Genomic DNA, 13,417 nt, shown 5'->3' with positions numbered 1-13,417 from the left:
TAAGGTGTTGAAGTATTTTAAAAGTGGGCATAGTCCAGCTGGAACTTTCCAAACACCTTCAGCAGAACAGCTATTGAAATTCAAGTGTCATGCAGCTGGTCATATATTTTCAATGAAAGAAACATATTCCAACTGCCCTCTAGAACAGGTAAGTTTTGACCTGGCTCCCAGAAAAATCAAGGCAAAAATATTCATTAATCCCAATAAATGAAAACACTGTCCCAGATTTAGTCCTTGCAATAATATGGATCATGTAGATGTTTTAAGTGAAGGATGAATAATCTGATAAAATATCTAATGAGCAGCTGCTCTAGATCCTTTAAGGTCTGGAGATGTGTATGAGATGACAGCTGTACCACGGTGTGTATATTCTGTATGTACTTCTTCAGGAACATGCTGCCGAAAATGGAGGAAATAAGAACTCCAATAAAGTGAAGAGATTTACATTTGGCAAAGCTGATGTTGACTCAGTGATTGACTGTCATATAAATGTAATCCAAGCATATCTTCCTGAGTGACTTTTCAAATTCATGTCCTTAGAGACCTTGAAAACCATTAGCTTCTTGAAATCATTCAAGGAATAGGTATTTTAAATTGAAGGTTCATTAAAAGCCCTGAGTTCAAGCATTTTATATAAAGTTGATTGGGTATCCATTTCAAATGGGGATATATATAGCAGAGATGTTTTTATCCTATGCGAGTGGGAAATTTCTTACTTTATCACTTCCCTTTGGTTAAACAAATTTATCCTTCCCAGCAAGTTTATTAGTTAAGGGGTGACTTACAATTTTTTTTTCTTCTTTCTTGTTTCTTTTTTCTTTCCATATGCTAGTTACTGACTGACATTACCTTTATGAACTAGTACATTTCCTACACCTGCAAGGAAAAATCCCCAAACATTTATTATCACACATGTTCCTAACTCAGACCTAGATCCAGCCCCAAAGTGGGACTCTCCTCTCATCCCTTCTCCTGCCTCCCAGTGCAAACTTTACTTCCCCAGTACTCCCTGTCCCAGGCCCTACACTTCATCCAGTGAGGGTAACACAGACAAAAACTGGGGTCTGATGACTCCTGTCCATGCAGTCTTACAGGAGGGCTAGGGATTCACACCTGCAGGTCCTATAAAAGCTTACACACAGTCAGAGCTGATAAACAAAGAAGTTATTTGTGAAGGTATAAAAATGAATACAAATGGATCCAAGTACAAAACCCGGATATCCCGAAATCTGACTGGGTCTGCTTCTAGCTGCTTTTTCATAACTGTAGGTTATGAACCCACAAGCTCTTTAACGTAAGCAGCAGTTCATCAGCCAAATGGAAACACAAGCAGGAAATGCTCTACCATGCTAGCTCCCTATCACTTCTGGTGGTGCACATCAAAGAGCTTGTTAAGAAATATCACCAGTCTCTTCTTTTCCTGGCCCATTCAAACTTTGCACTATGTCTTTAGGACACATGAGTATTTACACACAAAGAAAAACCAAATTATCACATTATGAATATCTCATTGTGCCTCTAGCTTCTGTACAGTAAAAAGACAGCAAATAAATGTGAGCTAAGCACCCTCTAGTTTAAGAGAAAATCCCACAAAAGATACTCTGCAGATTCCTTTTAGAGCTCTATGCAAAGTAAGAACAACATGCCTGGATAAGAATTAGAGACGTCAGCCTTCAACTTCATGAGAAATTTACTGTTCCTGCAATTGATCAGGTGGGTTGCTCTCCCTGGGAATTCCCCTATGCAAAAAAAGTGTTTAGAGCACTGAGGTCATGCTTTAGGCAATTACTGCCCTGAGTCCTGAGGAATATGTATTATTATAATGGAATAGCTTCTGAAGTTGAGTTTTATTTCCAGACATGCCCATCTTACTCATGGAACTAATATCCACTACAGAATCTTGTGCAGGGCAAACAAAGGATAACCTGAGTGCTCATCAAAAACTGTCTACCTCTTCCCAGAAGTTTTCCACAGTAATCCTTGAGTCATGATCACAGGGATGCTTTAGATTTAATTAGTTGCTTTTACTGATACTAGAAACCATCGTTTTGAAATGCAAAATATTCTTTTCTATTATTTGGGCGATTAAAAAAAATCATGTACTTGATAAACTCATATGAAGTTGAAAACACTACACATTTCTAAAAAAGGTTCATAAACTCTTTTGTAATCCCAGGAAGAGATATGCAAGTGTGCCCCAGTAACAGATGCCATTATCATTCAATCAACAGACACATTTTTGCTTCCTCTCATTACAAGTCATTATTATTACAGCAGATGTGTACAAATTGCAAATACTGCCAGTGCAAGAATATTTACTTTTCTATTACCAGAAAGAGAATTCAAGATTAGAGAAATCAGTCACAATACTGCTTTTGCTACTCCTCTGTTAATGGGTCCTGTAACATCTGGGGAAACAGATGACAGTAACGCATTTGAAACATTTGCTATATTCAATATAACTTTTTCTGTTGCAAAGGAGCTCCACAGAATTAATGAATTCTCTGAGTTTGAAAGAGATTTTAAATTTGTAAACGCTCAAAGCATTGTGACAAATAGGTGCTTATTCTGAAAGACGATGTAATTGAATCTTAACACTGGATGCCATTTAACTGAAGAGAAAATTTACACAGGAAAATTGCAAAATTTGTCTTTCTTGTTTATAATTCATTATGGAATTGGCTTCCCTTTGCTTCTATTTAAAGTTTTTGCTAACATTGTTAGATAATAATGTTAACTTCTATCTGTAGTAAACAGCATGACAAAAAAAATATTTAATGAAAGCAGGGCTGATATTAGTATTTCATTTTTAAGTGGGACTGAACTTTGTGTTAAATTCTGCCCTCCAGATATCCAACTGACTCCAACTGAGCTGGCAACAGAATTTGGCTTTACATTTTTCTCATGTAATCTGACTCCCATAAAACTTTGAGACAAAACACAAAGGTGTTGCTTGGTTGGGTAGCTAGCCACCAAAAAAGATTTGCTAGGATTTAGTGTTTTTACTGGAGTGAACCTCTCAAAGACCAGTGCTTGCCCTGGGGAGCAATTTGTGAATATTTTGTTGAAGCACAGTACTCACAGACACTTTCTGACACTTGCTTTTCAATAACATCAGAAAGGAATGCAAACGCTCATTATTTTCAGTTCACTAACATCTACACATATGTCATTAGTAAAAGGTAAGCATACTTTACTGTACACAGAAGCTATTGAGTTTGTAGGGAGTATCAAACACAATAAGATACTGCCACACTTCAGAGAAGGACAGGACACAGCAGAATGCAATGGATTATGAAAAGGCTTTATTTCCAAAGCCCTCCCTTCTCCTCCTCATGATGCTGTTGGACAGTTTTTGCAGTCTTTTAAAAGTCAAGAACACCAGGGACATGGTGGAAACAGGCTGCCTCTGTAAGGGAAGGAAATGAATGTATGTGCCTCTGTGTGCATGGAGCAGCAGGAGCATGCAGTAGTTTTGGAAAGGGACTTGACAGCATTCATCTTCAGAAAAGAATGAAGAAGATGTTTTTTTTTTTTTTTCTAGAAAAATACAGATATTTCATGCATAGTGTTACTCTGCTGGACTGTAATAGCAGTTATGAAATCAGGCTCTTCAGATGATCTGTGTGCATAAGAGTTTTTTTCTTTCAGTGTAGAGCCTTTTTTTCTTTGTGTGTAACAGACAAGAATTTATTTTCCAAAGGCAAAATATTCACAATGAATGATGGCTCCCCAAACTCCAGGCCTGAATTCCTAACACAGTATTCCATAATCATCCTCAACAGGTTCTTATTTTCCATTATTTTTGACAAGATCAGAAGCCCTGTCAATAACTCCTAATTCTATAGAAGTGGTGAGTATAAAATCCACAGAAAGCAGTGGTATAGTCATGCAGTGGAAAAGGAGTTATATCATCTGCTGGCAATTGAGTACACCACTGTAAAAGAATAGGAATAAATAGCAGACCTTTCGTTATCAAAATAGCATGGATATATCAAAAGGACTGCTCAGCGTTGATTAGAAAGTTCATGAATATCTAGACATTGTCTAAAATTATGTCTACTGTACAATCTTTCTATTCTTCACAAAATAAAATTAGATGAATACCTGGAGATACTGTCACGAGAAGCTGCTGAATCTAAACTATCCATTCTTTCAGAAGCTTGCAAACCAGAAGCTTGACCGGGATTTTTATCAATTGAGTCCAGTCCTGACTCCTTGGAAAGTTTCATCATATGGTTCTGGTAATACATATGGATGCTCTCCCGGGTAGGAACGTTTCCCTGTAAAAGAGATAAGGAAAGGTACGTGGCAGGGAGAGTTATATTCTTCAAATAACTGCTTTGCCTTTTTTTATTATTACTTTTTATTCTTTTTTCCCCAGTCATTTGGCAATACATAGTCTGTCCAAACATCTTCCTAGTAAACAATAACTTCTCACCACAGTGCAAGTCAGATTCTGACTTAAACATACTATGGCACAAAGTGTTGGGTTTTGGAGCAATAAAAGTGGCTTCAGACTATGCATAGTCCACAAAACTCAGCTAGGTGCAATGCAGATCATTCAGTGTGAACATGAGCTATGGCCTGCAACCATGACTCAACCTATACATAGGGCTCCAGCAAATTTTCAGACAGCTCTTTTAGATAGCTCCACTCAATCCAAGAAAAATTATAGATCTTATTAGCAGCCAGTAGCAAATATTATTATTATTTTTAACAGAAACAAAAGAAACAGGTCATGTACAAACTGATCTAGATTTTCATTAGTGTCCAAAATAAGATTTTTTTCATGAAGTATGGATACATATTGGAAAACTGAGAAAATAACATTTAAGAGCTTCCCTATTTACTCTTTCTCTCTGACTTCGAATCTATGAAAGGGTGGTTTTATTAACTGTCAGCCCAGGTCTGGGCACAGAATCAAGTCTTTCTGGTTATACTGCCAACAGAATGCTTAAGGCTTGTAACAAGAATAAAACTAACAACTTGATAGCCTTTTTTTTATGCAGAAACACATCAAACTCATTCCACTAGTAGTTGCATTGACTTCAGAAGATGCATTGAGATTGCTACTCTTGAACAGTCATTCATAATGAAGCCTTATGCAAGAACTTTTCCGGTTGAAATAACCAAGCTACTCTAAAATACTGCCCATATTTCCTTTACTAATACTATTAGTATTTCATCTCTGGACCTCAGCACTGTCCTATACTGAGTATGTTCATAATCTGAAGGTTCATCAGAAAAAAAAAAAATCTTAAAACAAACAATCAAACAAACAAAACAACAACAACAAAAACACAATACCCAAACCTTAAGTTTTAGTAAGGTTTGCTTGTGTACATACTGTGCTGCTTCTGCAATAACAAATGTCTGTGTGTCTGTGACAACCTGACTTTGAAATTATGGCACCACTATCTTGATTGCAGGCCTGTGATAAAGGACAAGAGCTATGACAGCAAAAGTACCCCACAACTGATGGAGCAAGGACTCAAGCTCCTCTGTAGTTAGAATAGAAACCAAAAGAACTTCACACATGTCCCTGACTCCATGCTGGACAAAACAACAACAACATGTCACCATGATGGTTACAGCACAAGCCTTTCTTGGGCAGCAATGATAGGTATGGAGCTGATGCGGAGCCTTGCGAATGCTATGGAATAATCTGTGATTATGAACCCATTATTCCGTAGAAGAGGAGAGAAAGATCCTTGTAATAAAATACCGAAGGTGAGAGTTTTGAAGCTAACAACTGGAGAAAATTCTCTGACAGGTGCCCACTACCAGAACATTTAAGACTGAAGCAACCTACACAGGCATACACAAGGCCTACATATGGGCTCTACTGTAATCAAAATAGCATTGGGCTGCTAGCAACATGAAAAAAAATCTATTGTGAACAAAGGATAAGAAAGACTCATTAAAGCAAAGAACAATCAAAATAAGGTCCAAAAAAGTAATGGCATAAAAAAGTAAAAAAAAAAAAAAAAAAAAGTAATGGCATAAAAATGGCAGTTAGCCTGATTTCTACTTAAATGTTAAAACTATAAAAAATAAGGGATAATGAGTAAGAAACGTAATTTTAAGCGAGGATGCTGAAATAACATGAAATTCTAAGCCTTGGGACAAAAAAGAGCATTACTGTAGTGTTGTACTATCAGAGTTTTGTAGGAAGGATGGAATGAAAGATAGCTTGGTAAGGTCAAAAAGTAAATAAGGTTAAATAAAGTTCACAGGTTAAATAAATTCACTGTACCAGGATTGCCACAGAGTGCCTGTGAAATATTAAGAAAGATTTGAAAGAAAAATAATGTTCAGTAGCTTATATTACTTTTCATATATGCTTGTGTAGAATAGGTAAATGACATGAAAGTGCCTGCATACACACATACAAGTCACCAGAATGGAAAAGACCAGGAGGACGAAGCAAGAAGACATCCTTCAAAAAAGTGACATTCGTGAGGAAAAACAGAAACAACAACAAACTTGGTAGAAGTAGATGTAAAACTTCAGCATATCAGACCAAAAAAGATATTGAGGAGTAACTTCCTAAAATGAACAATAATTGATAACAAAAACGTTTTCAAGAACATCATAAGAATCATCTCTCAGAAAGTTAGGGTATCAACAGGTGATCAAGACACACAGAAATGTAGCTCTTTAGGGAGTTAGGGCAACAGAACAGAACAAAACAAACAACAACAACAACAACAACAACAACAAAACTGATTTTTTTTTGCTTCCCTGTTCACTGCAGAAAAAGTCACTGACATCACCAGTAGAATATTTTGAATCCCATGAAATGACTGGATTAGTAATTATTTTATACATGACAAAGCTGAGAACAAAATACTGACTGGATGGTGATCACCAAAGAGCTCTGCAGGAACCAACAGGTGAAATAGTCTAAGTTCCAGAGAAAAAGAAAATTGTTGGCTTCAGGAGTAATCCTGAGTGACCTTTATAGGAAATAAAGCGTCCATGAAATAAAGACAAGTATATTTCTTGTCCTCCAGAGACACGGGGCACAAACAACATGTTTTTTTCTGTACAAGGGAAGAAGGTTATTGACTGGTTGCCCCGAGGAATTTTACCATCCAGGATATTCAGATATAATCTGTATAAAGAGGAAAACATTGAGATGATAAAGTTCACAGAAGGAAAAAAGAAAATATTTGGGATAGTCAATTGTAGTTAGCTGATGCAATACTGATGAAACTGATAAAGCCAAGTGCCTTGGTAAAAAAGGGCAAATGAAATTTTTGTGCTCACAAGTGCAAAGAAATGCAATGGGAAAAATAGCCTACAAAATGACAGGCTTTATGTCACATTGTTTCAGTCTTAAAATCTGACTGTATAGTCCCCCTAAAACGTTTAGTTAATGTAAAAAAAAATAAAAAATCAAGGAGCTTAACTGTTAGATCTTACTAGGAAAGCAAAAGAAAAGAAACTATACTCCTGTATAAATCTGTGGCTCACCCATACCTTAAAACAATATATAGTTCTGGTCGCTCAGTCTTAATAAGGCCGTAGTAAAACTGGAAGTGGTATGAAGGACAATGAAGATGATATGAGGCATGGGATAGGTTCCATGTGAAGAGAGGCTAAAGAGAACAGGAATTTATAACTTTTATCTATCTGTGCAATAACTCTGGGAAGAATAACAGTAACTGAACATTAATATTGAATCAGCCCTCTCTTTTTGGCTCTGTGCCTTGTGGCCAGACAGGGTATGGATTGTCTCCTGACCAGGAAAGCCTGCATCTTGGACCTCCTGGGGTTATGGACAGCCTGCTTTTTGTGACAGCTGACAGTGACTGTGAGTGGGCAGCATGGGGCTTTATTAAGGCCAAGGATACTAATGTCCCATTGACCTTTTTGACCTATTCATGTCTGAGATAGTCTGCAGCTTCTAATAAGAGTTGAACTAAAAATGAAGCTCCTATGCTAAGTTTCCAGGAATAGTTGGGTAGCTAGTGACATATGTAAAAATACCTATGCTTGGGATCTTTATAGTACTGCAAGGTATACTACTTGCATTTTTAAGATCCAAATACATGTCTAGCTACACTGATAATGTTAATCTTATAAAATAGTGAGTTTTACTAATATATCACTGTTTCTTGAGGAACCAGGTAGCTTCAGTGTCAATGAAGAAAATTATGCCTGCATGTTGTCAGTCATTTCCAGGGCAAACTGGTCTACAAAAAGGCTGAAATATGCAGGCTGAGGTAGTTTCTGAGCTGTTCAAAATGCCATGCCTACTCCTCTCTACTTGAATTTATCACATCCCTCAAAACCAAATTTTATCACAGGAGTCTTTCAGTCTTTCAGCCAAATCCTTATATCAATCTCTAAAATAATTATTTTTCCAAACATTTGCTTTGCATCCAGATAATAAATCAAGCATTTCATTATTTAAGTATAAAAAAAAAATAGCAAGCAGTCGAAGAGTCCGGATATATTTTTTAAATGTGCATGTAAGTTGGGTTTCTATAATTTTTCTCCTTAATACAGTGACTTCAGCTGATCTGAAAAGGCAACCTTTAATATTTCACTGGGCTTGAAATGGCATTAACAGAAGAAAAAGACCAAAGGCGTTACCTTCTTAATCTCCCTGGTGAGCATACAACGCTCAATTCTCAGCACAGTAGAGATATCGATGTGTTCTCTTGAGATGGAATTAAGCCAAGCTGTAAAACTGTCTAGTGTTGCCAGGAAAAGGACCCAAGTGAACTTCAAAATATTAAATATCCTCTTTATGATGTTATCTAAGGGGGAGGAAAAGCAACAGAGAGTTAATGGATGCAAATGTCTTTCTCTGTATCTCTGCTTGGAGTTAGTTTCAATTTTCCTTTATTGTCTAATAATAATCCAGGCTGTGAGACCCTGTCATAGTAAAGAATCTCTGAAGATGGCTGGAGGCCTTTTGGCTGTCTGGGTCATTTTCCTGCCTGTATGTCTAAGCTTATCATCTGGAATCCCTTTTCCACCCCATAACTCCTGCAATTGCTAGTCATATGAACAGTTCCTGATCTTGGACACTGTATGTACAGGTCTGCAAAAATGAAAGCCAAAGATTTGGGCATTTCTTGAGAACTCGACATCCCCTGCTCCAGTGATCTCAACAGCTGCTCTTCCAGCCCTTACCTGTCTATTTACTCATGTGCTTTTCTCTGCACATAGAGTTTGCCTTTTGTGACTGAACTTTGCTCAGTTTGAAAGTCTAACCTGCTAAAATGGTCTTTGACTCTCCCCCAGTTTTCCAGCCACCTGAACACACCTCTTCATATTTACTGTTTCCAAAGCTTCTCTTTATTTAAATGGACTGGACTGTGTCATCGGCAATCTCAGATCAACTAGCTCAACTAACAGTAATCATATAAATCATTTATAAAACATTACTCTTGCCCCATTTTGCCAAAGCATTACACTTTCCCATGAGTAGGGCTTATGGTTTTATACCAACAATTGTAGCTTTCTTTAGCTCAACGCAGCAGCTTCAAGTGAATTTCTTATTTCAGTAGTTCCTTTAGCATTCGTGACTGCATGTAAAGAGCAGCAGTTTCAGTTTATTTTTCTTTCACTCCCAAGTGTACACATCACACTTCAATTCTTAAATAGTCTTACATAAATAAGAAAAAAATTCTTTCCAATTCTTTCTTTTCCAGTTCCAGAGCTAGTTGTCCCTGCTACATATCTAATCCCAGAGCACTAGATATTAAGATCAATTTTACAGTAACGTAAGGGATAATAGAAAACTGCAAATAATCTGCCATGCAGAACCAAAATGCTTGAAGTAGTTACTAAGAAGCCAACATAAGCACTAAAGCGTGATGATTTTAACCACCTCAGTTCTTAACTGTACCACAAGATGGCAAGCAAAACTTTGTGGAGTGCACTCTTTACAAAGCATGCAAAGGTGAAATGAATAAAGCAAAATATATCTTATAGAAGAACATGCATATGTCTCCAGGTGTGCAGGCATGGTTGTATGCACATATGTGTGGAGAGAAATTAAGGGAAAAAAACAATAGTGGTACATTCCTGTAAAGTGGATGCTGAAATGGTAGTATGTACCATTTACCTGAGTAATGTCATGTAACAAGTTCAGTATCTCCGAATACAGAAGTTTTTATGGCCTTCATTTGACCATACCATTATCTCAATATTTTTTTATTTTTTTTTATTTTTTTATTTTCAGGCCTTTTCTGTATCATTTAGAATTGGGAAGATTTTATGATTTATTTACTCAGATTGTATTCACACTTTAGCACATATATCTTGAAGCTAAAAAAATATTTTCAGTGGAAATTAAAGATAAAGCTGTTTATGCTTCTAGAGGCATTCATATCCTTTGAATTCCACATGTAATGTTATAAATAAATTCAATAAGATGTAGCATTCATAAAGAGAAATATACAATATATAAATGGTCTTTTTTAACCCACACTCTTCCTCTCTAGTATATCATTTTTGCTACTGACTTCAGGGGGATTTCAGCTCTCAGGTTAAAATTATCTCTATTACTGACCACCACTGGTATCACAGTGCTTTGCCAAGCACTTGCAGTCTAATCTGGAAGGTCGTTTTTCTCTCTGGGATGAAGGTGATTTAGTATACATTTTTAATGAGGCTGTAGCTGCTCTGACAGCTTTGCTGTTCTCTGAAACTTTTTAAAAATAATCTTTTGGGGATCGATCACATCTAAATAACTTCATAAAGGGAAACAAATATTTATTTTTTGCAGAGATTGTTACTGTAACTTCAAGGGTCAAACGCAGAGATGGCATCTCTCTCCCTGAGAGCATGAGAAAGGATTTGATCTGAGGTTAATAATGAAACTAATGCTTCATAGCAATTACTCTTTTTTTTTTCTTTTTATTTTTATTTTTTTTCCCAATTATCTTCTTTAATACATATTACTTAGGATAGGTTAAAGCACCTTAAATTGACTATTTCCAATATAAATCAATTATTAACCTCATTTCCTTTCTCTAAGTCCTGTCTAGAACCAACTTTATTTCCCTTGAGATTTGTCTGAGTGATTCAGTTTCATGTTTAACACAGGTGACTGCACCACAAGAAAGGAACAGATAAAAAAGCTCACAAAACACCACCAGAATATTATATGAGAAAGAAATATTCCATATTCTTGTAACCTCCTCCACCCTGTGGCTCACACAAAGGTACAATTCTAACTGGGACTGTGGGAAGCAATTCCAAACAGAGAATAAAAATAGCTTTTGAAGACAAAGGAGAGAATAGTGTAATTTCTTCTTTTACTCCAGTTAGGAAAAAAAGACCCAAGCTTAGAGTTATGATCCATTACACTTCTTTGTAGGATGACTTTCAATATGGGCAAGATCCTGCAAGCTACTGCCATTTCTTCTGCTGTGCAGAGCATCCTCAGATCTGACTATGAGTGAGAAAGGGTAAAACTGGGAAAATCCCATTCTTTTAGAGTAGCTATTTGTACCTCTCTAAACAGATAAGTACTGGACAAAAGCAGAATCGTAACATAGCTAAAACACATTGAAAAACTGCAAGGTCTTTGCGCTAATAGTAAAATATCAGACCATCAAAATCAATGGAGATGATGAGACACACCTAAATGGAATGGGGATTGAAAGCTAAGCTTAGGTATAAGATGTTTTATAATCAAAGTATACAACAAGTGAACAAGTCTGAGCCTGAAGGTACATTTATTAAAGTGTAGGGGAGATAAGTGCAGTAGCTTATATTCCAGAGTGGAAGCTGCTATGCTCAGTACTTGTAAATCTGGCAATAGAACTCTGAAAGTTATTAGATAGTGCTTACTACACAGTTCATAGTGGATTTTGCTAGCTTTATGCTTGCCTGGATCTCTGCACTGATATTTTTGTGACATGCTGCTTACCCCACCCATCACAACTACAGCGTAACAGCAGAGAAAACTTCTGTGTTCATACCCGGTCCATCAGATTTCTTCTTGACATGTTCCTCTTCACTGTCTTCATAGTCTGCATCAGTACCACCTGTTGAAAGCAATGAGTGAAACAATGAATGTTAGGCCTACAGAAGAGCAGATTCAAATCCCATTCAAGCTAGAAAATGCTACTGTTACTAAGCAGAAGTGACTGGTTTCTCACCTACTGGTTTAAGAGAAAGCAGATTTCCATTTTTAAAACACTGAAGTGAGGGGACTACCCTGTCAGCGAAGGTGTTTTTGGATGACCACCACCCCTCCCTTGTAATTTCCAATGGTATTTTCTTACTATGTCGTCTGCTGAGCAAGAACATCTGCTGTAATAAACCCATGCAATTCAGAGTTGCAGTTTTTCCAGCTGCAAAGGCCTCTCCTTCCAGTAACACACTCAAGCTCATTTCAACTTCTTCAAGAGGTGACCTGAACATTGTTATGATTTCCTCCTGACCCTGACCCATTAAGCCCAAATGAATTGAGTGGACTTGCAGGCTGAAATGAAGCAGCAGAACTGGTTTGAGACTACCATGTGCTTTTCTTTTGGCCTATAGCAGATCAGGGATGCAGAGAGTCACAGGCAGAACTGAAGGACAGATTAGTCTCCTTCTATCTAGTACCCCAAAACTGCAGCCACAGCTTCATTGGCAGCTCTCAAATTATAAAACTCCCTATTTTTGATAGGTAGAGATGATAGATGGAAGGAAAGTCCAATTGATTCAGCCTGAATGAGCCCTATATGAATATATGAAATGTGTCAAAAAGAAATAGTATGTGGATACTTGCTCTACTCTGCGCTGGTGCGGCCTCACCTCGAGTACTATGTGCAGGTCTGGGCACCACAGTACAAAAAGGACATTAAACTGTCAGAGAATGTCCAGAGGAGGGTGACAAAGATGGTGAAGGGCCTAGAGGGGAAGACATGTGAGGAGCGGCTGAGGTCACTTGGCCTGTTCAGCCTGGAGAAGAGGAGGCTGAGGGGGGACCTCATCACAGTCTACAGCTCCCTTGTGAGGGGGAGTGGAGAGGCAGGCGACCTATTCTATGTAAACACCAGTGATAGGACCCATGGGAATGGTGTTAGGCTGAGGCAGGGGAGGTTGAGGCTGGACAACAGAAAGAGGTTCTTCACCGAGAGGTGGTTGCACACTGGAACAGGTTCCCCAGTGAAGTAGTCACTGCACCAAGCCTGCCTGAATTTAAAAAGCGATTGGACTGTGCACTTAGTCACATGGTCTAAAATTTTGGGTAGACCTGTGTGGTGCCAGGAGTTGGACTTGATGATCCTCACAGGTCCCTTCCAACTCGGGATATTCTATGATTTTATGATATTTAATTTCACTCAATTTTTCTTACAGGTCTATTTCAACTACAGCATTTCAGGAACTTCCTTGTGAAAGACTCCTTCAAAAGGAAATGTTAAGTCTGTTAAATTCAAAACTTTCCCCAGGA

The 13,417-nt window shown here is 37.5% G+C and overlaps 1 protein-coding gene across 19 annotated transcripts in view; it reads right to left on the bottom strand.

The window, feature by feature from the left end:
• Nucleotides 1–13,417, bottom strand: part of PIEZO2 (piezo type mechanosensitive ion channel component 2) — a 432,356-nt gene that overhangs the window by 25,491 nt on the left and 393,448 nt on the right. For all 19 annotated transcript variants that reach the window (XM_084508371.1, XM_084508373.1, XM_084508372.1 and 16 more), the window contains 3 exons: nt 11,955–12,020; nt 8,608–8,774; nt 4,108–4,283 (listed from right to left, as the gene is read on the bottom strand). In XM_084508371.1, the coding sequence (XP_084364497.1) occupies nt 4,108–4,283; nt 8,608–8,774; nt 11,955–12,020 (409 nt within the window). The remainder of the gene's footprint in view (nt 1–4,107; nt 4,284–8,607; nt 8,775–11,954; nt 12,021–13,417) is intronic.

The sequence above is a fragment of the Aythya ferina genome, assembly GCF_964211825.1.
Source record: "Aythya ferina genome assembly, chromosome: 2".
Lineage (NCBI taxonomy): Eukaryota > Metazoa > Chordata > Aves > Anseriformes > Anatidae > Aythya > Aythya ferina.
The sequence above is the reverse complement of the archived record's forward strand: the minus strand, read 5'-3'. Positions and strand labels throughout refer to the sequence as shown.